The sequence below is a fragment of the Taudactylus pleione genome, unplaced genomic scaffold, assembly GCF_031769625.1.
Source record: "Taudactylus pleione unplaced genomic scaffold, aTauple2 ptg000227l, whole genome shotgun sequence".
Lineage (NCBI taxonomy): Eukaryota > Metazoa > Chordata > Amphibia > Anura > Myobatrachidae > Taudactylus > Taudactylus pleione.
This window is the reverse complement of record NW_028284629.1, coordinates 1,363,601-1,389,392: the sequence shown is the minus strand read 5'-3', so window position 1 is coordinate 1,389,392 and position 25,792 is coordinate 1,363,601. Positions and strand designations below refer to the sequence as shown.

At 46.4% G+C, this 25,792-nt stretch overlaps 1 protein-coding gene across 1 annotated transcript in view; it reads left to right on the top strand.

Moving 5' to 3' along the window:
* LOC148517072 (RNA polymerase-associated protein RTF1 homolog) overlaps positions 1–25,792 on the top strand; it is a 134,856-nt gene that overhangs the window by 87,824 nt on the left and 21,240 nt on the right. Inside the window, exons 11-16 of the mRNA XM_088479167.1 lie at positions 1,774–1,881; positions 13,663–13,740; positions 15,691–15,812; positions 16,663–16,720; positions 17,238–17,315; positions 21,143–21,238. Coding sequence (XP_088335293.1) covers positions 1,774–1,881; positions 13,663–13,740; positions 15,691–15,812; positions 16,663–16,720; positions 17,238–17,315; positions 21,143–21,238 — 540 coding nt within the window. The remainder of the gene's footprint in view (positions 1–1,773; positions 1,882–13,662; positions 13,741–15,690; positions 15,813–16,662; positions 16,721–17,237; positions 17,316–21,142; positions 21,239–25,792) is intronic.

Sequence of the window (25,792 nt, the reverse complement as noted above, 5' to 3'; positions counted from 1 at the left end):
GAACATGGTTGGCCGGCTACTCCACAGACGTGGGATCCGCTCAGTTTTCACTCAAACTTCAGTGATTGCAAATACGCACTACAGTGCGTATTTTACCCGTAAATGAGCACCGGGGATTAATTTTTTCAGAATGGGTGGGTCCCCGGGGACGCACTCTGCTGTGATTGGCTGTTTGTTAAATTGATATCTCCCTGGGCCAGTGGCAGCGAGGACTATTAAAATGGAGGAGGAGCCAGCCCTTTTCGGGCTCTTCCTCAATGCAACAGCTGCAGGACCCGGCCGGCACTTAGCGCTCCACGGACAGGCGGCTTCAGAGTGTGTAGAAGGCAGCCCCGCACCCTGAATCTGGCATGAAGGCGGCTCTGGCATAATACCGGCCCCAATATGATAAGACAGAGCACATTCCTACCTTCTCTGACCTGGAGCACAGTAAGTGTGTAATATGCCTGTTGGAAGACGGGGGGAGGTGTCTTTTGGTGTGGGTTCAGCTAATAATGCAAACAGGGTTGAGGCTAGGGGTGCCGTGGAGGCCAACACTGCAAAAAGTGTGTCCAGAAGTTAGTCCCACAGGACTGTCATTTAGTGTTCATGATCATTCAGCACCTTACCTCCTTCATACCCCCCAGTACTGCCCCAGCTACCTACCCTTATCCGTGCCCTAGCTATCTACCCTAATCCCTGCCCTACCCCCATCACTGCCTGCCTCTAACCCCTTCTTTGCCCCCCAGTACTGCCCTAGCTAGCCACCCTTATCCCCATACCCAGCACTGCCTGCCCCCAACCCACTCCTTGCCCCGCAGTACTGCTCCAGCTGCTCTCTACCTTTATCCCCCCCTACCCCTTGCTTTGCCTGCCCCTAACCCCCTCTTTGCCCCCCTGCTACCTACACGTACCGGAATGGGTATGAAGTCCCGAACTCTATTCCTACCCTCCCTTAGTGGTGCCTGACCCTAACCCCCCCACAGTACCTAACCGTAACCTGCCCTCGGCGGTACCGAACCCTGATCTCCCCTTTGGGGTTCCTAAGTTACCGTTGAATCCTTTTCTCTTAAACAGGCTGGGGAACACTGAGATCCCTCCCTCACGCTCAGTCGTGCAAGGTTTTGGTTCTTCAGTCTTTTTCCCTACTATTTTGTTTTTTTGTTCTAACAGCTTCACTGGGTTCCTGCTACTCCTCTCCGGACTCTTTTAAAGAAGTACTGGGATTGCAGGGGGGAGGATTTTAGGATTTAAAGCTACAGTTTCATTAATTGCCAGCTCCAGCCCCAACCTACAATCCCATGGTCCAGTGTTCCCCAGCCTGCTTAAGAGAAAAGGATTCAAAGGTAAGTTGACCAAAAATCCTATTATTAGGATCTGTAGTAACTTCACTGAGACCCTATGTGGCACAACACAAGATAGCCTCTCCTCATTGTTTTCTGTGGGAACATTGGTGTCCTTGTTCTTTTTTGTCCTCCTTTGGATTCATACAGAAGATTTCCGTAGTTGCTCTGCAGGAGATATGTTAAAGGAAAGACCACTATCTCAAAATGAAATGACTAATAACCACTGTATTATAATTTTAGTTTTGTCATTGAGTGTTTGAGAGTCTTGTATTTGGTTAATGGGCTAGTCCCGATTGTTAGATACTCTGCACCACGTTTGGGAAAAAAGGATTTACCTTCAAATGAAAAGGAAAAACCTCTATATTATGTTCGTTGCCCTATAATAAGTCTGAGTGATACAGTAGCTGATGGTTTTGAGCTCAGTAATAAATACCTGTTTGCTTTGTAGATGTTCTCAGCTAGTATGCAGCTCCCAACACTAGATGAGATTAACAAGAAAGAGGTGACTATTAAAGAGGCGATGAACTATAAATTCAATGACCAGGACATAGAAGAGGTAAGCTATATAGTCTGACTAAACGTTATAGTTTTGCAAAGGCAAAAACCTGACATGGGGCTCAGATTTCTACTTCAGGGTCCATAGGGGTCCACAGGGTGACCTTGGGGTATAGCTGGATCCTGGATCCACGGGCACCACGGAGTTCAAGCTTTTAGCTGCTCCCAGGATGCACTTGGGTCCAACCTCCCCTATACCCCGCCCCCGAGCCACAGGCACCTCAGTTTAAGATGGTGCCCGGCCGGAGTCGGGTCACCCTGCGGGGGGGGGGGGCTGCAGGAGCAGCCCCCTAAAGCTTTTTTTTTTAACTTAGTTAAATTTATTTATTTTTTTGACTAGAGTTTTTTTCTCCAGAGCGGCAGCGCTGGGCTGTCTGTACAGACGCCCACGCTGCCGCTCCTTCTCCCTGCTGGCGCCACGACGCCAGCACTGAACTGGGGATCGCGGCGGGGGAAGCCAGAGTCTGTACTAGCCGGACTCTGGCTTCCCCCGTGACTGCTGCCGGAAGACGCCGGGGAGCTTAAGGTAAGCCGCGCACCGCTGATTAGCGGCGGTGCGCGGGTAATGCCTTTTATATGCAGTCCCATGCCCCCGGTCTAGGGGACAGACCGAGGGCGCTAGCGGTGGCGGCGGGCCCCCCCTCTATCGGAGGCATACCCCGTCAGACCACTAGACCACCAGGGTAAATTAAGCGGCAAGCGGGATGCCGCAACCTTGGGGGTTAAATATGCTAGCCAAGGGAGGAAGCCTTCCCTGTCTAGCGGCTCCTCCCCTCAGCTCAGCGCGCCTTTCAGCTCGTAGTCTGGCGTCGCTGAGCTGCAGCTACTCGGCCACTCCTCCTCTGAGGTCTCCAGCGGTCATTTTCTCTGTGGCAGCGCAGATACTTTCAGGGAGCACGCGGACCGGTCCCCCTGTGTACCTCTCCCCTGCAAAAGGACAGTGTACACAGCACTATAGCCCTCCCAGACACTGAATCTGGGAGGTTGATTGTAGTGGAAAGGTGCAGTGAGTATATCTTCCTGCATGGTATGTGACTTTTGCTAGTGCTGCCTGTCTGTGTCTTTTTTCTACTTACTGTCAGCCTGTACCTATCCCTTTCCTTCTCCTACAAGTCCTACAGGTGTGCGGGGGAAGGGTGTTTCTACTGACCTCACCTATATAGATCACGTATTTGTGAGGTCCGTCACATACAGTTGTGTGCTACACGGTGCCATATTGTGGTCTGTTGTTCAGCACACTGGTGAGTGCGCACGTTTTCTTCCTAAGTCATGTCTGAGGAGGAGATTGAGCACTCCGGGGCTCCGGCATTGTTCTCCTGCAGGCGCTGTTCTGCAGGAGTGGATAGGGAGGATTTGTCACAGGACGGCCTGTGCGGACGGTGCCAGGCGGTCCCTGGTACGTCTAAACCTCCCATGTCGCAGGAGCCACCATGGGCGATGTTTTCCCAGGTGCTGGTGTCCATCGCGGACCGTCTGTCGGTCCCGACTGCCGCCTCTACTAGGGCGTTGCCCCAGCCTGCCATCCCCCATTCCCCGGGTGTCCCACAATTATTACAGACTCCCCCGGGGTCTCAGCCTGTTGGTCCCTATGCGGGGTTGCCAATGTATATTCAGTCCACCCCTGTGGCACAGCCGGCTGTGGTGCCGTTTCAGGCTCCTGTGACAGCTCCTCCACCCTGGGTGGATGCGCTTTCCCACACTGTCCAAGATTTGGCGGCAGCATCTTCGGCTTTTCAGTCGATGTTGCGTAGTGACGTGCCCTCCAGGGCGTCTAAACGCTCAGTCATGGCACAGGCTGCGCATCTTTCGGATTCTGAGGGGTCCTCGGATGATGGTGATGTGCACCATGACTCAGCCTCAGATGCCTCAGTCCAGGAGGTAGACACTAAGTCTTCCATCAATGTGCGGGCTCTGGTTAAGGCGGTGCGGGCCATTCTTCTGATTGAGGATGAGGCACCCGCTCCCAAGTCAAGGTATCCTAGTTTTAAAAAAGCTAAGGTTACTTCTACAGCGTTCCCCTTGTCTGATCAGTTGACTGATCACATGGCGGTGGCCTGGCAGACGCCCAGTAAGCGTTTCCTGCCACAGAAACGCTTGGCGTCCAATTATCCATTCCCGGAAGCGCATTGTAAGAAATGGGAAACTCCGCCTGCAGTCGATTCCCATGTAACACGCCTCATCAGGAGTGCTACTTTGCCATTGCCGTCTATATCCTCGCTGAAGGATCCTACGGACAGGAAGGTGGAGACTTGTCTAAAGTCTATTTATTCTCTCTCAGGGGCTGTAGCCCGGCCGTCCATGGCCATCTCCTGGGTGGCCAAGGCCATTGAGGGGTGGGCCAACGCCTTGGAGGACACGTTTACGGATGAATCTCCGGACGTCCAGAGGGCGTTGTTAGGACAGATGAGAGATGCCGCCTCCTACATTGGAGAAGCATCTTTGGATGCTAGCCTGTTGACCTCTAGGGTTTCGGCGGCAGCAGTGTCTGCTCATAGATCCTTGTGGTTGCGGTCTTGGAGAGCAGACGCGGATTCAAAGAAAGGCTTGGAGGCCTTACCTTTTAATGGGGAATTACTATTTGGTCCGGACCTGGACAAAATAGTAGATACCCTGGCAAAATCCAAGTCAGCCTTCCTCCCTTCAGCTACTACACCTGCTAAGGTCCGGAGCTCGGCGTTTCGTTCCTTTCGGGTTCAGGGCAAGGCAAAGGGTCAGTCCTTCCCGAGGCAGTCCGCACCCAAGACCGCCTCAAAGCCAAAGAAGCAAGCCTGGAGTGCTAGGCGCCCTTCTTCCAAGCCAGAAGATAAGCCTTCTGCGTGATGGGACGGGCCTCCCTCTGGGGGACCCCAGAGTGGGAGGCCGACTTCTTCAATTCGCCCAGTGCTGGCACAATACCACCACGGATGCCTGGGTGCGAGAAGTGGTCTCCCAGGGGTACGCCCTGTCTTTTCGGCACAGGCCGCCTTGCCAGTTTTTTTGCACAAGTCCTTCTCAAGACAAAACCAAGGCCTTGCAGGTTCAGGAAGCCATAGAGGCCTTGCTGACGGCGGGGGTCATTATACCCGTACCACAGTCTCAACGTGGGATGGGGTATTACTCTACGCTGTTTCTGGTGCAGAAACCCAATGGCTCTCATCGCCCCATCCTCAATTTGAAGTCCCTGAACAGGTTTCTCAGGGTTCCCAAATTCAGGTTGGAAACTTTGCGTTCCATCATACTGGCGATGGAACCGGGGGATTATATGGTCTCCCTGGATATCCAGGACGCCTACCTCCATGTGCCTATAGCAACATCGCACCAACGGTTTCTGCGGTTTGCTATTCTCCACAACCACTACCAATTCAGGGCTCTACCCTTTGGTCTCTCCACGGCACCAAGGGTATTTACCAATGTGATGGCGGTCATGGCGGCTCACCTTCGGAGCCAGGGAATACGGTTGCTACCGTATCTAGACGACCTCTTGCTGGCAAGCTCCCCGGAGGTACTGATCCAGCATCTCCACCTGACGGTCGCTTGTCTACAGGCGCACGGCTGGTTGATCAACTGGAAGAAATCCTCCCTCATCCCATCACAACGGATGGTTCATTGGGGGCCCTGCTGGACTCTCGTCAGCAACGGATTTTTCTGACTCCAGAGAAGGTCTCCTCCTTACAGCTGCGGATTCACAGTTGTCTGAGCAGTGGCAGAGTGTCGGTGCACTCAGCGATGAGAGTTTTGGGGTCCATGGTGTCGGCATTCGACATGGTGGAGTTTGCCCAGTTCCATTCCAGGCCCCTGCAGGGGCTGATTCTTTCGGAATGGAACGGATTGCCACACAGGATCCGCTCTCAGATGCTGGTGTTGTCCTCGGAGGTGCGTCTGTCCCTAGCCTGGTGGCTGCAGACAGCTCATCTCCTGGAGGGGCGCCCCTTTTGGATCCCGGAATGGGTTCTGCTCACGACAGCGACAGATGCCAGTCTCCGGGGTTGGGGGGCGGTGACAGGCTCCTTGTCACTTCAGGTTCGTTGGTCGGCGGAGGAAGCGATTCTTCCCATCAACATCCTGGAACTGCGGGCAGTATACAGAGCCCTGCAGTCGTCCGGCACCGCTCTTCACGGAAGGGCCGTTCAGGTGCAGTCAGACAACGCCACCACGGTGGCGTACATCAATCACCAGGGAGGGACTCGCAGTCGAGCTGCGATGTCGGAGGTGTCCCGCTTCCTGGCTTGGGCGGAGCACTATCTTCCAGCTCTCTCGGCAGTTTTCATCCCAGGAGTCCTCAATTGGGAGGCAGACTTCCTCAGCCGTTACGATGTGCATCCCGGGGAATGGTCGCTTCATCCAGAGGTATTCCAACTACTCGTGGACAAGTGGGGGCTGCCAGAGCTGGACCTGATGGCGTCCCGTCACAATCACAAGCTGCCTGTGTACGGGTCAAGGACAAGGGACGCAGGCGCAAGTCTGATAGACGCGCTGTCGGTGAAATGGCTGTTTCAACTGGCTTACTTGTTCCCTCCGATATCTCTGCTGCCTCGGGTCCTGCGCAAGTTCAAACAGGACGGAGGCACACTGATCCTGGTGGCCCAGAAGGCCGTGGTACTCCGATCTGCGGAGCCTGTCCATCGACGCTCCATACCTCCTACCTCAACGGCGGGACCTGTTGTCTCAGGGGCCCTGTCTTCACCTGGATCTGGGTCGACTATCTTTGACGGCGTGGCTCTTGAGACAGCCGTCCTGAGGTCTCAGGGCTTTTCTAGCTCCGTTATTACTACCATGCTGAGGGCGCGCAAGCCTGCTTCCGCGAGGATCTATCACAGAGTGTGGCACACTTACTTTCAGTGGTGCGAGGCCAGAAACTATGATCCCCAGGTGTTCCGTTTTTCGCGTATTCTGGCTTTCCTTCAGTCGGGTTTGGATTTAGGATTACGTCTTCACTGAAGGTACACGTGTCTGCTCTGTCGGTGTGGTTCCAGCGCAGGATCGCTGCTATGCCGGACGTACACACCTTTTTCCAGGGTGTTTTCAGAATCCAGCCTCCCTTTGTGCCACCTGTGGCCCCGTGGGATTTGGCGGTGGTTCTTCGGGCCTTACAGGGTCCTCCTTTTGAGCCCTTGGAGTCAGTGGAGCTCAAGTGGCTAACTTTTAAAACTGTTTTCCTCTTGGCAATTGCTTCTGCCAGGAGGGTTTCAGATTTGGGGGCGCTTTCTTGTCGTCCCCCTTTTCTGATTTTTCATCAGGACAGAGCGGTGCTTCGCACTCGTCCTGATTTCCTGCCTAAGGTGGTTTCCAGGTTCCACATTAATCAGGAAATTGTTGTACCAGCCTTTCAGGCACCTGATCTTTCGGCTGGGGAGACTTCCTTAGACGTTGTCCGGGCACTCCAGGTTTATGTGGGCCGGACTAGTTCTGTGAGGAAGTCGGATTCTTTGTTTATCCTCTTTGGTTTTCACAAGAGGGGTTGGCCTGCCAACAAACAGACTCTAGCCCGTTGGCTTCGTTCTGTTATTATTGAGGCTTATATGCAGGAGGGTTTACCTGTTCCAGCCTTTGTTAAGGCTCATTCCACTCGGTCCGTGGGCCCTTCTTGGGCTGCTAGCCGTGGCGCCTCTGCTGTTCAGCTCTGTAAGGCGGCCACCTGGTCTTCCATTCAGACCTTTTTGAGGTTCTATGCGTTTGACACCTTTGCCTCTCAGGATGCATCCTTTGGGCGCCGGGTTCTCCTATCAGTACAGGAGCGTCCCCGCCCTTAGTTGGACTGCTTTGGGACATCCCCAAGGTCACCCTGTGGACCCCTATGGACCCTGAAGTAGAAAACATGAGATATGGTAAGAACTTACCTTTGTTATCTCTGTTTCTACGAAGTCCATAGGGTCCACAGGGCACCCGCCCTGACGCACCTGGCTTCATATGGGCTCTGTGACTGGTCACCGGTTTTCCGTCTCCCATTTCTGTGAGTATGGTTCTTGTGTGTTTCAGTCTTCCTTCTCTCTGTTTCGTCTCCTCCTCCGGCCTGGGCTGCTTACCAACTGAGGTGCCTGTGGCTCGGGGGCAGGGTATAGGGGAGGTTGGACCCAAGTGCATCCTGGGAGCAGCTAAAAGCTTTAACTCCGTGGTGCCCGAGGATCCAGGATCCAGCTATACCCCAAGGTCACCCTGTGGACCCTATGGACTTCGTAGAAACAGAGATAACAAAGGTAAGTTCTTACCATATCTCTTGTTTTTTTTATTTACTGCTTAAAAAAAAAAACCCAAAAAACCTACATATTCTAATTGGAAAGGTATCTGATAACACAATGGGGGTGTATCTATAATAGAATCCTTTTCTCTTTGGTTTGGTTGTTTGTTTTTCCCTCCCACCTTTTTAAATGTAAAAGGAAATATGTAGACATGCACTTTATACATATGATTGGTGTTCATAGCTAAAGCATAATAATCTTTTAGAATATCTGCATAACATTGTTGTAGATGTATTTGTAAACTTTGATGTCATGCATGCTGCTCATGGCTAAGAAGCATTGAGTACAGTCCCAGGCTTTGTGATCATATGCAGCCCCTAAGCCTTCTGTGTAAAACAGGTGATATGTATGAGAGCGAGTAGGTCTTCAAAGACCCAGGATCATGTAATTTCTTCTTCGGTATCCACAGGGATACCATGGGGATATTATGGTTGGAAAAGCAGGCACCAAACAGTTAAAGCTTCTGCTCCCAGAATGCCCCAGGTCCTCCTCCATATATGTCCCGCCCCTAGCCATAGGACTTCAATGGTTCGTTTGGTGCTGCAGGATCAAGATGCACCTTTGTAACAGGGGACTGCTCTGGCAGTCCTAAGCTTTTATTTTATGTTTTATTTTATTTTCTTATGTTTGAGTCAGCAGTACTCAGCGTCTGTATTAAGACGCAGATAATACGACTCCATCTACCTCCGCCAGGCCGCAACATCAGTAATTGTGCTGGTGATTTTGGCAAGTCGTGGCTGAACTTAGCTAGCAGCAATACTGCGACATGGACTGCATCGGGTACTTGGAGATGTCGGGTAATGCGATTCCTCGCTTTTGGTGTCAGATGCACCAGAAGCTGCTGCTGTCAGTGCCCGGAATTGTCTGCGTCCTAACTACACCGGGGACCGGCAGCAGACGCTATCTGCTGCCGTGGGGCTAGCATACCCGGCAGGTCAACGCAGCTTAGGGGAGGTAGTGCTCCCCTGATCCAGACGCATTCATTTTGAAGGGTTTCTCGCGTCTTGGTTGCTCCACCTACCCTCCACGTGTGTATGAGACGCTCACGGCCCACGCTCAGTGCGCCCTGTAGCTGTGGTCTCAGGAGGGTCTTGGTCAGTCTCCCTGTATACCTCTCCCTTGGTTAAGATATATGGTGCTCTATGTCCTACCATTCCTTTGTGATGCTGTAGTTGATTTAGAGCTGATTATAATTATATTACATATGCATTGTATGTGACTGTTTGCTAGCTGCTGATTGATACTGTCTTTTATTTATAAATCTGTCAATTATACCTATCACTGTTTTCTCTCCATCCTCTTGGGTCGGAGGTTTCTTTCTGAGTACTTCACATTCAATTGAGATTTTGTGAAGACTGTCACATAACATTGCAATTATTGCCTTTATTGACCATGTCAAAAGATATTGGGAAACAGTGTTTGTTATAAAGTCACCTCTCCAATCCAGTTTACCTGTCCCTCGACAAGAGCCATCTTGGGTTTCCTCTTTGTCCCAGGTTATGATGAAGGTTGTGGATCGTATGGCTGCTCCTACAATACTTCCTTGGATGGGGTGTCCACAGTATACTATGTTTGCACCTCCTATGCATCCTTCATGGAAGGATGTTTATGCCCATTCTAGTCAAAGTATGGCACCATCTAATCTTGATAACAGACCGGTAGTAACCAAAGCGCCTAAGCAAAAGTTATCTTTTATCAGTCTGCCCAACATATGGATTCAGACGCATCATCAGGGGAATCAGATGATGCACAGGGTTCCTCTCCAGGTTCTAGCTCTGGGGAGGAGGATCATCCGTCCATGGTGAATATTCCTTCTTTGGTGAGGGCGGTTAAATCAGTCCTAGCTTTTCAGGATGATGAACCAGCTCATAGTAAGAAGGCAATGTTTAATCACCCACCGGAAGGTGGTCAAAACGGAGTTCCCTGTATCTGAACAGCTTACAGAGTTTATCGAGGAGGCATGGGGTAACCCTGATAAACTATTTTATGTGAATAAAAGAATAACATCATTGTATTCGTTCCCAACTTCTGTATGTACTAAGTGGGAGGTACCTCCTACTGTGGATGCTCATGTAACACATTTAATCAGAAATGCTACATTGCCTATTCCATCAGCATCTGAAGGATTCCACAAAGATCATAGCCTGTCTTAAAAATATATTTTTGTCATCTGGAGCGGGGTTACTCGTTAAACTATGGCTGGAGCCTGGGTAGCCAAAGCTGTTGAAGAATGAATATGGGGCATTGAAGATTCATTACCAAATGCTACCAGAGAACAAATAATGAATATCTCCCATATACCAGAAGCCGCTTCCTATCTGGGAGGGGCTGCAGTAGATGCTGGAATTTTAGCTTCTAGGGCATCGGCAGCATCAATAGTGGCATGCAGGGCCTTTTGGTTAAGATCTTGGAAAGCAGATACAGGATCTAAGAAAGCGTTGGAAGTTTAACCTTTCTATTGAAAGGCACTTTTTGGAGCAGAGTTGGATAATATAATTGCTACTCTGACTGCTTCAAAATCTGTAGGTCTGCCATTAATGTCAAAAACTAGATCTAGGCAGGTTTCTTTTCAGTCCTTCCGTCCACAGGGACGAGCAAAGGAACAGTCTTCCTCCAGGCCAACTAGTTTCCGCATGTCTTAGCGACAAACTAGGAGGTCTGGCCTTGCAAGACGTCCAGCTTCTAAGCCAGACAACAAGCCTTCGGCCTGCAGGAGCGGGCCTTCTCCTGGGGGATCCCAGTGGATTATTGGCATCAGACAACTACAGATGCCTGGGTTCGAGAAGTGGTCTCTCAGGGGTATGCCCTCCCTTTCAGGAGACATCCCCACCAGAAGTTTTTTTGCACAGATCCTTCATCAGATGCGGTCAAGGCCTTGGTCCTTCAGGAAGCCATTGCTGCAGGCAGGGGTAATAATCCCGGTTCCTGTGTTATTAATCCAATCTGTTTCTGGTTCAGAAACCGAATGGGGCTCATCACCCTATGCGAAGTCTAAATACCCTCAACAGGTTTATCCATGTACCAAAGTTTCGTATGGAAACTCTCCTATGAATTATTTTGGCAATGGAGCCGGGGGATTACATAGTTTCACTGGACATTCAGGATGCATATCTGCATGTTTTTTTATACCATCCCACCAACAATTCTTAGTCCTTCAGCAACATTACCAATTTCAGGCTCTACCCTCTGGCCTATCCACGGCTCCCCAAGTATTTACCAAAATAATGGCAGTTGAAACAACCTATCCCAGGCGTCAGGGAGTCAGAACTCTGCCATATCTGGATGACCTTCTGATATTGGCACAGATTCCGCTTATGTTACAAAACCGACTTCAAATGACCATAGCCTGCCTACAAAGGCACGTCTGGATAATCAATTGGAAGAAATGACTTTCTCCAACACAGCAGATGGTATATCTGGGAGCATTTGTGGATTCTCAGGCACAAAGGGTGTTTCTGCCAGAGGACAAGATTGCGGATCTCTCATTGTGAATACGCAAGCGAAGGGTATCCGTTCTGTTAGCAATGCAGGTCCTGGGATCAATGGTATCCACCTCCGACTTGGTAGGGTATGCTCAGTTCCATTCCAGGCCTCTACAAGATTGATTCTCTCCAGGTGGAACAGACAGCATCATCTTATAAGGTCTCAGAGGATCCTTCTTACTCCAGAGGTTTGTCACTCCCTCCTGTGGTGAAAGGATCATCTAAACTAAGGGCACCCGTTCTGGATTCCGAATTGGGTGGTTCTCACCACGGATGCCAGTCTTCACGGATGGGGGGCAGTGACAGGTCATCACACCTTTCAGGGAAGATGGACCAATCAAAAAAGTCATCTGCCAGTAAACATTCTGAAACTGCAAGCAGTATTACAGAGCACTGATCATGGCACAGGACCTTCTCCAGGACAGCAGGTCCAGATCCAGTCTGACAATGCTACTACAGTGGCCTGCCTCAATCATCAGGGAGGCACAAGAAGTTATGCAGCCATGAAGGAAGTGACAAAAGTTCTGATTTGGGCAGAACGTCATCTTCCGGTCATCTCTGCAATATTCATACTGGGAGTACTCATTTGGAAAGCAGACTTCCTAAGTCACCAGGACATACACGTCGGAGAGTGGTCTCTCCATCCAGGAGTGTTTCAGCTCCTGGTAAACAAATGGGGTCTACCAGAGATGGATCTCATGGCGTCACGCCACAACCACAAGGTGCCCAGGTCCAGAGACCCATCAGCATCCTTCGTAGACACACTGGTAGTAAGATGGGATTTCAAGTTGGCGTATCTTTTTCCTCCATTTTCTCTACTCCCAAGAGTTCTCTGAAAATTCAAGCAGGAAGGTGGAATGATAATACTGGTGGCTCTGGCTTAGCCCAGACGTCATTGTTTAACTGACATCCAGAATCTGTCCATAGACAGTCCATACCCTCTTCAACAATGGCAGGATCTTCTAATGCAGGGTCCCTCTCGACATCTGGACTTGCTTCGTCTGGCTTTGACGGCGTGACTCTTGAATATTCCATTCTAAGAGCGAAAGGTTTTTCCAGTTCTGTAATTCAAACAATGATTAGGGCACGGAAGCCTGCCTCTGCCCGCATCTATTACAGAGTTTGGTATTCTTTTGGTCAATGATGTTCTCAAAGGAAGTATGATCCTAAGATATTCAGGATTTCCAGAGTTCTGACTTTTCTTCAGGCAGGATTAGACCAAGGTCTACGCCTGGCCACTTTGAGAGTGACTGACTGTTTCTGCACGGTCAGTCTGGTTCCAGAAGAAGATTGCTTCATTACCAGATGTTAGAATTTTTTTCCAAGGAGTTTCGCGAGTTCAGCCTCCTTTTGTTCCACCGGTAGCACCGTGGGATTTGTCTTTAATTCTTAAGGGACTACAAGCTTCCCCATTTGAACCTTTGATTTACGATTGTTCTTCCTTCTCCTCTTTCCTGTGTTGAGGCTTGTTAACTAAACTGAAGTCCTATGGCTAGGGGCGGGGTATATATGGAGGAGGGCCCGGGGAATTCTGGGATCAGAAGCTTTAACTGTTTAGTGACTGGTTTTCCAACCATAATATCCCCATGCTATCCCTGTGGACCCTATGGACTTCAAAGAAAAGTAGTTATCTAGGTATGTCTACCATAACTCTAATTTCAGTATTTGACTATTTTTCCTAATTAAGATTAGACTAGAGGAAAATAGTTGTACTCTTCCTCTAACAATCGTTATTTTTGTGTAATCAGAACATAACAAAATGTCTTAATTAAGGCCCAGTCACAAAACTGCAAAGTATTCCCAGTTATGGACACATTAAATGCTCTTAGACATAGCCTATAGGTAGTGCAACAATAGGAATATTATTCGGTAACATGCTGAGCCTTAATATAAGATATGTATTATCATGCACCACAATCTCTGCAACCAAAATCTGTATTCTTGGATAATTGTTTATTAACTTATAGATCTGTTTTTATACATAATAGCACATTTTACTGTCATCTTTAATGGTTTTACATAGAGCATTATAATCAAGAATTGTAAATAAACCGAGATATGTTTAAAGTAAATTTTCCATTGCAGATTGTAAAGGAGAAAGAACGGTTTAGGAAAGCACCACCCAACTATGCCATGAAAAAGACGCAGCTTTTGAAAGATAAGGTATAAACAATGACCAAATGGCTGAATTTCCTGCAACCGGTCATCCCTTGAACGCGGCCATGTGCGCAGATAAACCATGACGTATTTGTAGTGTACCACTGAACAGAAAAGTATCATGTTTGTTTTATTTTAGCTGTTTTACACAATTCCAAAACACATTTCTGCCCCTTCAACTCATGTTTCTGATTAGCTCCAAATGAAATTTAGAATGTCATAACTGCTATTCCTATATTGCATATATAGAATGTCACAAGGACTGGTAGCCCTGTGCATGGTAGCTTCTATTAAATATAAGAGCGTTTTTATAATGGGTGCAGGGTGTGCGGTGGACGGAGCCCACACCGCACACCCTGCACCTATATTTTATAATACCTCTCTGAGGTCCCATGCCGTGTGTCTCAGCCCTTCATAAAATGCTGGAAAATGGCCGCCGTTGCTATTCTCCCAGCATTTTGCACATGCGCAGTGAAAAATCGCAGAGAAAATGGTGGTGCTGCCTTTTTCCCGGTGACCGGCGCATTCGCAGTAGGCTCTGGGCACAGACTAGTGCCCAGAGTCTACTAAAGGCTGCTGGCCGCCAGAAAGAGGGGAGGGGACCCTGGACGTGGAATGCACACCAGGCCCCTTCCTCTCTTAATACACCCCTGATTAAATGGCTAAATTAACTACATGCTAAAAGGCAGGGCTTGCCTGGATGTATAGTTCTAAAACAGCTGGAGGGTATACCCCTGACCTAAATTATCAATTTATTGATCTAAAAAGAAACATGAAGTTCATTAGTAAACAATCCCATAGTTATATAGAGATCCTTTATTTATTTAATTGATTTGTTTCTAGTAACTTCCACATGTTTGCTACATAAAGGTTGCTTCTACAGCTTTAGTCTTTATTCTCTAAAATATAGCATAAATCTATACATAAACTTGACATGCAAAATGGACACAGGCATTATCGCCCATTTATATGGTAATTGCTGTACCATTTATCTAAAGCTGAAGTGAATTCATAACTGAATTATGAAAGTTCTGATCGTCCGCTGCTATCCAGGAATACTACTATACCGTTAGAACAGTTTTTCTCTGCAGGTGTCACAGGTGTTTGGCATACTGATAAATTGAACTTGTGGTCTTTGAGGTCTCATCCTCAGACTCGCATTGTGTCTGCTGCTGACACCCACTTAATGTTTAAAGCTGGTGGCTCCACTATATAATAATAATAATAATAATAATTTTATTTATATAGCGCTTTTCTCCTAAAGGACTCAAAGTGCTTTACATTTACAGTACAAAATACAAAACAAGCTTAAACAAGGGACTTTAGTGAAATGCTTGGGTGAATAGGTGAGTCTTGAGTCTATTTTTGAAGGATACTAGAGTGGAGGCCTCTCGAACTGTGCGGGAAGTGAGTTCCATAAGGTTGGAGCCACAAAACTGAAAGCTCGACCCCCAGACGAATTCCGTGAGATTCTAGGTACTGTTAATAGTCCTTCGTCAACGGATCGCAGTAATATAGAGAATTTTAGTAAAATAGAAAATCGTCTTTTGCAAGACACAGACCTTCCCTCCTATAACAAAGGAATAACTTTCTGGCCTTAAAACAATGCATTATGCAAATTACATAATCTAGCTACTTAGTATAGTATTGCTGATGGCCTCTTCACTGACGCTGAGCAGAGTGTACTGCAGGAGAACATCCTCAACGGTGAGGGATGGGATTGTTTAGTTCCTGTTAGAATCACTTGGGCCTATTGAGCACATGTTCCCTTGAAGTTCTATGATGATAGAGGACTTAATGGGTAAAAAAGGGACATTTTCTAGATCTACCATTTCAGCAATTATTATAATTTTTCCAGTTATGTGCAGGATTTGCTAGGAACCTTGTCACCTAATTTATAAAATGTCTGACATTCTGGTCGGTGTTAAATACAAATCTGGGTTAATACTCTTGCAGGCCATGGCAGAGGAAGCTGGAGACCAGGACCGGGCAAAGGAAATTCAAGACCAGATGAATGAACTGGAAGAGAGGGCTGAGGCTTTGGATCGTCAACGGACAAAGAACATTTCTGCCATTAGGTCAGGGTTTTAATATTTTGTTATTAAACACTAAAATTGTATTCCACTTCACAAATAAACACCGTAAACTTCTGTGTTTAAAAAATCTATAAAGTACATTAAGTACCCAAATCAAAACTGTCAGTTTCTTTTTTGGAACATCAAAATTAACATTGCTTTTTCTATGTCCTACATATCTTATGCAGTGCTGATTGTTTCACTCCATAGTTAGGAGACTGATACCCTCCCATAGACAGCTGCTCATACACACTCCTGGTAGGGTCAGCTCTTCCCTCTTTATGTCTGCTGTTATACCTGCTTATTGCGGGATGCAGTCATAAGGTTGACTTTCATAATGTCAACAGTAATGTTGTCGACATTGTTGAAATGTTGATCGGCAATATGTCAACATCCCCAGCATGTCAACATTAGGATTAGGCTGTAAGAGGGTTAGGGCTAGGCACTAGGGGATGGTTAGGCTACGGCGGTTAGGGATTTGGGGAGAAGGGGAGGGATTCGGGCTAGGGATAGAGGAACCGAACTCACTGGAACGCTGGGGCATCAGATGACACTGCTGGAACTGCTCCTCACGGGACTCGGAAGCCGCTGCTGCCATTGGGACCAGGTTAGATACCTCTATACCAGCATGGGTGGTTTGTCGACATTCTGATGATGCCTGTAGACTTAGTATACCACACCCCTTATTACTTGTAGGTGTGGTTAATCTCACAAGACCCTTATGGAACAAATTAACATAAATTTGTCACAATGAAAATGTTAAAGCAGATTTTGTAGTCTGTCTTAATATAACTGCTGTTATATACTGGTATATGTATTATTAATGCCAGTTTAATTTTTTGGCTTCCCTCAGTTATATAAATCAGCGGAACAGATCGTGGAACATAGTGGAGTCTGAGAAAGCTTTAGTGGTAAGTGAATTTACATTGCATTTAGAAATATAGTTTAGTATAGCTTTTGGATCTGACCTACTGTACAACCTTTGTTCAAAACGATGAGCCAATACCGTGCACACTTTGATTTGTGTGAGGATTTGTCTGATATTTCTGCCCATAGTTTATTTAAAATCGCCAACTTTGTGATGAGCTTTAGGACAGATAATCGCTCTGATCGGAACGATAAATCACTACAGTCACTAGAAATTAGATGCCGTCAAGATTTTCATCTCTGAGAAAAACCTAAAGTTGGTCGCACTGTGATCGTTAGTGTGTACCGTGCTTTACTTGCTGTGTATTTGTGTAGGCAAAGTCCAAATATAACAAGCTATTGTATGAGAAACTGAGTGATCATAATGTTGGTGTTCGCATGCTGACACACTATTAAATTACAGTCCATCAAAGCATTTTTGAGAGCAACAAATGTCTAATGCTTCATAAATAATGACGACCTGACCAATTGTCTGGTACTAAAACTATGTATCCTGTGTAGGCCGAGAGCCAGAGTATGAAGCAGCAACAGATGGATCCTTTCACAAGGAGGCAATGTAAACCTACTATGGTGTCCAATGTAGGTATACAAACAAATTTATCTTTTTTTAGGAACTTCATATTTTACAACACTTAAGGAACCATTGTGACTTGTAAGCTAAATTGTGGCCAAATCTCTGTGTGCAATGATTAGTGTGGATACATTTACATGAATGCATTAGTGGACCTAGTGGCTAATTCAGCGTGCACTGCTAAACACAGATTCCCGATTATCGTGCACAGGACCCATTCTCCAAGTGTGCAGAATGGGTCTTGCTTTATCCGACGTAAGCCCTTGAATGCCTCTGCCTGATTTACAGGCAGAGGCATTTAAGGGGCGTTGCGGGGGTGGGGTCCACCCCGATTTCTGGGAGTGGCCAGCCTAGAAACTGTGTGACGTACGCAGTCTGCTGGCCTCGCAAGCCGGCCAGCCTGAGTAAGTTGAGGCTTACTCAGCTGGCCGCTGCAACCACCAATGGTCGCGATGGTGATCCCAGCCTGCGACCTCCGTCGCAGTGCTGGGATCACAAATGTAGTAGAGGGTGTCGTATACCTCCTGCTGCATTTGCATTATTGCAAGGACGTAGTTGCAAAGCTGCATGCAGCTTTGCAATTACGATCCTTGCTGAATCAGGCCCCTAGTGAAAAGATCGGTGAAGGCTATTATCCACCAGCCTGCTGTGTCAGGCCGAAAGCACTTGTACAAGTTGCTCTATAAGCGTTTCTTACGCCTTTAGTCTTTTACCAGGCATATTCTGTTAGGATCTGATAGCGGTTTATTGATTTGTTGGGTTTAGCGTTAGGACTTGGATTGGGATTTACATTTAAAGGAACACTGAATCCCAACATTGACATTCTCATTACTGAGCCTTGGAGTTGAATTAGGGCCTCATTCAGACCCACTCGCAAGCACTGAGCGCTCGCAAGCGGGTCGATGTTGAGGCCCTGCGCACGCGCAGCGCCCCGCACTGCGCATGCGCAAGCCCCGGAGCGAGAGAAAAATTCTCTCGCTCTGGGGCTCCCTACAAAAGGGGCGGCTGTCTGTCGATGGTGATCGACAGCTCGCACCGTTTTGTAGGCGGGGTGGCTGGCTAAACGGAGGCATTACTCGTGATGTCAGTGGTGAGCTTTCCGGCTCTATTAGAGCCGAAAGCTCACTGGGGCTTGCGGCAGACGAGACCCTACCACAAGGGTCTCGTTGCAAGCCCCGATGGTCGCGATGGTCTTGCCAATCGCAACCATCAACCTGGCCGCTCGCTAAAGCTGCGGGTGGTCACCCACAGCTTAGCGAGTGGCCAGGAGGCCGGACCTGAATGAGGTCCTTAGTGTTCAGGGTGTCCCTGATATTCCACTGCAGCTCTGTTAAAAAGTAAAGTATTACCTTCCCACTCTCTTGCAGACAACTATACCTCCTCCCACATCTTTAGGATAGTATCCCGAATGGGTCTCTTATCAAGCAAACTCAAAAATATCCAGTAAATTCTAAGTGTCTGGCCTGGCAATGTGTGTGAATTTACCAATGCATTAATGCAAAGCAAGTCTGCAAACCTGCCAATCAAACACTGCCTGCAGAAAAACGGCCGTGGGTTAGGTTTAGGCACCCCACGGGGGATTTGGGGTTAGGCTGCCGGAGGGGGGTTAGGCACTCCCTTGGGAGGGTAAGGTTTAAGGTGCGGAGATGGGGAGGGTGTTAGTGTTAGGCATCCCCTGGGGAGGGTGTTAGTGTTAGGCACCACCAAGGGAAGGTTAGCAGGGGGGAAGAGGGGTAGGGTTAGTATACTTACCTGTCGGGATTTCCCAGGATCGGGTTTCCGGCATCGATATTTCACTAGTCGGCCGTCGGGATATCATACCCAACCCTTTGCTGGAGAGATTCTATTTATTCACTTTTTTTTTTTTTTTTAAATTGCCCCTTGTCTTCCTAGAATATCAGGGTTTGAGTGAGGACATATTTTATGGTTTGCCTTATCCAAGCTCTCATTCTACAGTGCATCCAGAAAGTATTCACAACGCTTCACTTTTTACACATTTTACGTTACAGCCTTATTCCAAAATGGAATAAATTCATTTTTGTCCTCAAAATTCTACACACAATACCCCATAATAACCACATGTAAAAAGTTTTTTTTGAGATTTTTGCAAATTTAATTTAAAAAAAAAACCAAAAACACAAAGAAATCACATGTACATAAGTATTCACGGCCTTTGCCATGAAGCTCAAAACTGAGCTCAGGTGCATCCTGTTTCCACTGATCATCCTTGAGATGTTCCTACAGCTTAATTGGAGTCCATCTGTGGTAAATTCAGTTGATTGGACATGATTTTGAAAGGCATACACCTGTCTATATAAGGTCCCACACTTGACAGTGCATGTCGGAGCACAAACCAAAAATGAAGTCCAAGGAATTGTCTGTAGACCTCTGAGACAGGATTGTCTTGAGGTACAAATCAGGGGAAGGGTACAGAAAAATATCTGCTGCTTTTGAAGGTCCCAATGAGCACCAGTGGCCTCCATCATCCGTTAATGGAAGAAGTTTGGAACCACTAGGACTCTTCCTCGAATTTGCCAGCCATCTAAACTGAGCAATCGGGGGAGAAGGGACCTAGTCAGGGAGGTGGCCAAGAACACCAATGGTCACTCTCAGAGCTACAGCATTCCTCTGTGGAGAGAGGAGAACCTTCCAGAAGGACAACCATCTCTGCAGCAATCCACCAATCAGGCCTTTATGGTAGAGTGGAAGCTACTCCTTAGTAAAAAGCACATGGCAGCCCGCTTGGAGTTTTCCAAAATGCACCTGAAGGACTCTCGGTCCATGATGAGACAAAGATTGAACTCTTTGGCATGAATGCCAGGCGTTATGTTTGGCGGTAACCATGCACCGCTCATCACCAGGCCAATACCATCCCTACAGTGAAGCATGGTGGTGGCAGCATTTTGCTGTGGGGATGTTTTTCAGCGGCAGGAACTGGGAGACTAGTCAGAATAGAGGGAAAGATGAATGCAGCAATGTACATAGACATCCTGGATGAAAACCTGCTCCAGAGCGCTCTTGACCTCAGACTGGGGCGACTGTTCATCTTTCAGCAGAACAACGACCCTAAGCACACAGCCAAGATATCAAAGAAGTGGCTTCAGGACAACTCTGTAAATGTCCTTGAGTGGCCCAGCCAGAGCCCAGACTTGAATTCAATTGAACATCTCTGGAGAGATCTGAAAATGGCTGTGCACCGACGCTTCCCTTCCAACCTGATGGAGCTTGAGATGTGCTGCAAAGAGGAATGGGTGAAACTGCCCAAAGATAGGTGTGCCAAGCTTGTGGCATCATATTCAAAAAGCATTGCAGCTGTGATTGCTGTCAAAGGTGCATCAACAAAGTATTGAGCAAAGGCTGTGAATGTACATGTGATCTTAGTTTTGTTTGTTTTTTATTAAATCTTCAAAAATCGCAAAAAAAACTTTTTACACATTGTCATTATTGTGTGTAGAATTTTGAGGACAAAAAATTAATTTATTCCATTTTGGAATAAGGCTGTAACATAAAAAAAAGTGGAAAAAGTGAAGCGCTGTGAAAACTTTCCGGATGCACAGTATATTCCATTTTTTTATTCATTAGATGTCACAAAGTGTACTTAGTGCTGTAGATTAGGTAGACATAAAAAAACAAGTAAACATTAAATACCATGCACAACAGTGATCTATCACTTGAGTACAAAGCACAAATTCCGACATTGCAGGAAAACCACAGACAGGGAAGTGTAATGCTGTGTCTCCTGTTGTAGTCTCGGTGTAGATGTACATTATAATTAAAATATTAATGTAGCATGACCATTGTCTGATTAATGTCATTCGTAAACCATTTGTTACAGTCCAGAGATCCTGCCGTTCAAGCGGCCATAATTGCCCAGCTGAATGCAAAGTACGGGTCAGACGGTAGCATGGATACATCTATAGATAAAGGATTGGTAAGACTGCAGTCTGCACATTACTACCTGTACACATATCTGTTCTGTCAGTCCATAAGGCTACTTATTAATTTGATGTCTTAGAAAGTGTCTAGAAACAAGCAGGTAGTGTCTATTACGGCATACTCATCTGGGGGCTTATTTAAGAGGCAGCTTGTTGGGAAGTTTGGCCTCTAAAGTGAAAGTTTCATTAATAAGCGCAAAAAAACCCTGGTTTGGGGTCAGACGCCTCGAGAAGCAGCTTCTAGCAAAAGTGAATTACAGCTCTAAGCTCAGTGTCATACAATCAGAAGCTGCTCACCAATTACTAAATCAGTGTTTTCAGGACACAGGAAGAAGAAATCTGCAATGACTGCTATTACTTTACTTTTGGACCATATGGAATGTTTACCTTATTTTTGTAATTTCAAGATAGTTCATATGATTATGATCCAAATTTACAATGAAACACGCGTATAGCTCATCCTACCAGGAGTTGGACAAGTGCTTTTTTTTTTTTTACTTTTTAATTGACTTCTCTTTGTTCTATATACCCTCTCCAGCATTCTATAGTACTTTCGTTTTAGCTTTGGCATAGGACATAAACCCTTCTAGCCTATGGTACCCTTCTCACTTATATAGTATGTTTAATGTATTGTGACAGCCCTGTATCAGGAGGTTTTTCGTTTGTTTTGTTTTTTTCCCGTTGCCTTCAAGAAGAGAAATTCTTTACTCTGGGCCTGATTCAGACCCGCTCGCAAGCAGGTCGATGGTGGCCCAGTGCACGCGCGCGCGCGTTGTGCGAACCCCGGAGCAAGCGCAAAAACCGCTCGCTCCGGGACTCACTACAAATGCGGCGGCTGTCGATGTTGATCGACAGCTAGCCCCGTTTTGTAGTTGTGGTGGGGGGTGGCTTCACAAACGGAGGCGTTCCCATGCGAACGCCTGCCGTTTGTGGGCGGCCCCACTGACATCACCAGTGATGTCAGTGGGAGAGCTTCCGGCTCGATTTGAGCCAGAAGCTCTCTGGGGCTTGCAGCCACGAGACCCTACCACAAGGGTCTCGTCGCAAGCCTGATGGTCGCGATGGTCATCATCATGGCTGCTTGCTATAGCTGTGGGTGGTCACCCATAGCTATGCGAGCGGCCAGGAGGCCACTCCTAAAAAACAAAACAAAAAAAAAAAAAACAGCGCCCGCCCTGATTCAGAGCGAGCGCTCGCTTTTTGCGAGCGCCTCTGAATCATGCGTTCTGTCCCTTGTGTTCCAAGGAGTCTTCAAGGTATCACTAGAGCTAGCAATGACATCCCTACCACCATTTCCCATGATATCTTAAACTGGTTTTTGTGGAAGTGTCTTGTATAGTTTACCCCAAAGCTCCTGTGATTGACCTGTTTTTGATCTAAGGAAAAACTGAAGTTTAAAAGAAGTCAACGCCTACTAAAGATGAGTAATGTTGGGTTTCCCAATCTTCAGTCGGTCATACTTGACCTACCTACTGTAAAATAAAATTGCATTTCTTCATGGTGTCCTTTCACATCTAGCCTCAATACGCCATGCAGCACGACATGCCTGGCGTGAGTGAGCCGCTTGGTCCTGTGAGACTGTCGTTGGGCATCTTTTTTTGCAGAAACATTTGTCTAAGTCACAATGCGATTTGTCTGAGGACACACCGAGAGACTGTGCTGATTTATTTGATATGGGACATGTGTATAGCTGTGTGCTACTGAGACTGAAAACGGAGCTTGGTGTGGATAAAAAGCTGTGGCCGCTCTATCATAGCACTTCACATGCTACCTGAGAGACTCAGTCTCTCACTGATATACAAGTGTCACATATCAAATTAATCGGTAGTCACATGGTGCTTCCTAGTAGCGTTGCGACTTAGATGTATTTTTGTCAAAAAAGACCCCCGTCGCTAGCAGTCTCACGGTACCAGGTGCGCCAGGAGGAGCTGTTTAGCGCGACTGCTGCAAAGACGAGTGAGGAAACATCTGTACCTGCTACAACTCTCGAGGTTTCAGCAGTTCTATTCTAGCTATTTTTTATTGACCTTCTGAAACTTGGAAGCATGATGTTTATGCACTAAAGTTCCTGTAACTAATTTTCATGGTAGTGATAATGGTTGCTCACATAAAGTCTGGTTACTAGATCTATGATAATAAATTGCCTCATTCTGCTTTTGACTCCTCTGCTTATCTGGGAGTTGTCATAAATTGTGTTTAATCTTGGCTATATAGATTGAACTACTTATTCCCCATGCTTGATGATGGATGTTTACAGTACTTACTGGTCGACTGTGTAAAGATAAATATGTGTAGATAATGACTTATGTACAGTCTTATATGAGAGTCAAATACACTACTTTTACTGGATTGTTACTTAACTGGTCAATGGATATTAGTGGTTAATGTAACTAAACCTTTTACTTTGTCAAAGGTAACGATAACTGATTATAGTGGCAAAGGCTTTTAACCCCTTCACTGCTGAGCGCTTTGTCACCCTTGTGCTGAGGCCATTTTACCCACGCTGGCGCTCGTCATATGCCAACATCAATATCACGGTTTGGAGGAGTGTGTGTGTTATATATATATATATTTATTTTTTTAGTTTTTTTTTTTTTTTTCTTATCTTTAAATTATATATAAACAACACATCATATACAGATGTATCATTAATTTAAAAAAAATAACAAATCAACAATTACAAAGGCAAAAAGGGGGGGAGGGAGAGGAAGAAAAAGAGAGCCTCCTAAGACTTCTACTATCTAACAATCGCAAATGAAATAAGTAATGGGTAACACTTATTGATTCCTCCTAGTCGCTAGTTGCTATTTAGCGCTTCAAGTTGCTTAAGAAAGAATTGCTTTCCAGTCCAATCGTGTGGTTCCAAAAGCACAAAAAGTTATTTATGTAAAGAAAAAGTAACACGATGAAAGATTTAACAATTAGAGTAAAAAGCAATGAGTACAGCCGATACATACACGTACTCACTGGTCCCAGTATACAGTCATCAATCCAGAAGTCTGCGGTCGCAAGAAGATGTCTGAACACTGGGATCGGGACACAGCCTATATACCTTACAGATTTCAGAGTTAACAAAGGGACTAGTTGACAGGTTTCCATTGGTTCTTGCTTCTGGTCATTGGTCAGTTCATACGGTGTCATCAGGGGCATGGCTCATTCTTCCAATAGTTTCTTTGTGTAGCTTCCAGCCGAACAACTGGTTAAAACTGGCTACAACACTGCACATAAGTCATAACATTCTAAGCAATAACTCCCTATCATCCATAACTAGCAGACGCATGATGCGATATCCTTGCTGATAGAAACGGATATCTGCAAATAAACAGGGATTTAGTATGATACCAAACATGACATGTCCACTATATTCTAAACATTAGATCTCGTTTAAGTACATATTACATCATAATTATTAACAAACAAAACCTTTAACTCTGGTTATTAACTATGTGTGGGAACCATTTTATATGTATGCGTTCGCATATGTGGTCTGTATATTGAAATAGCAATTGTGCGTATGTCTGTATGTGAATAAGTGTACGAGTGTCTGTGTACATATATGAATACACATACGAGCGTCTGTGTATGTATGTGTGTGAGTGTATGTATATATATATATATATATATATATATATATATATATATATATATTATATATATATTTATTTATTTATTGTATACGGTATGTGCGTCAGTATATGTGTGTTGTGTGATATGGCTGAAATTAGTTCTGTATCCCATGATGATTTTCTCCATTTCTTGTCCACCTCCTCCACATACCTTTCTACTGCCGTATTATCATGGGATGCAGTACTAATTTCAGCCAGCTCACACGCTTATATTCAGAAGGAACCTCAATACAAGTTATCAGTTCCCCACTGAAAGAGACCAGGAAGCGTCCGATTCAATCTGCTACTCGGTGGAACGCAACCGGAATTTGACTGGTGGGAAACACATGTCACTTCCAGTCACGGACAAACAAAAAAAAAAAAACAGGAAATGTCTAATGCGATCCATTACCCAGTGGAACGCAAACGGAAGTTGACTGGTGGAACGCAGAGGTCACTTCCGGTGACGGACGCGCCATACGTCAGCGGGACTCTGGAAAGGCGGCTAATTGACAGTAATGAAGAAGGGTATTTAAACCCCAACGAGAAGGAGGTAAGGTACCCGCTCCTGATGAAAAATTATTCCGAAACGCGTTGTGAGGACACCTACGATCTCCTGGACTGACTTGGACCCATAGTGATTTCCGTTTGGGCTCTCCCTACACACGTGTTGCGGTGGTGCCGAGCTATTAAGCCCGGGACCCACAGCTAAGGAAGCTAGCCCACAGCAACCACCAGAAAGGGTGAGGACATTTATCTACCATTGCCCGCAAATGAAGTCTATGGACCTTATCTTTCCAGGATTTTTGGGGTTTTTATATGTTTGTTTTCTTGTCTAATAAATGTACATTATTTGTTGCTCATTTCAGCCACTAGTACATTTATTTTTCATTTTTGCAACCATAATCCAGACTTAGCGCTCCTTTACACTCACCTACTTTGTTT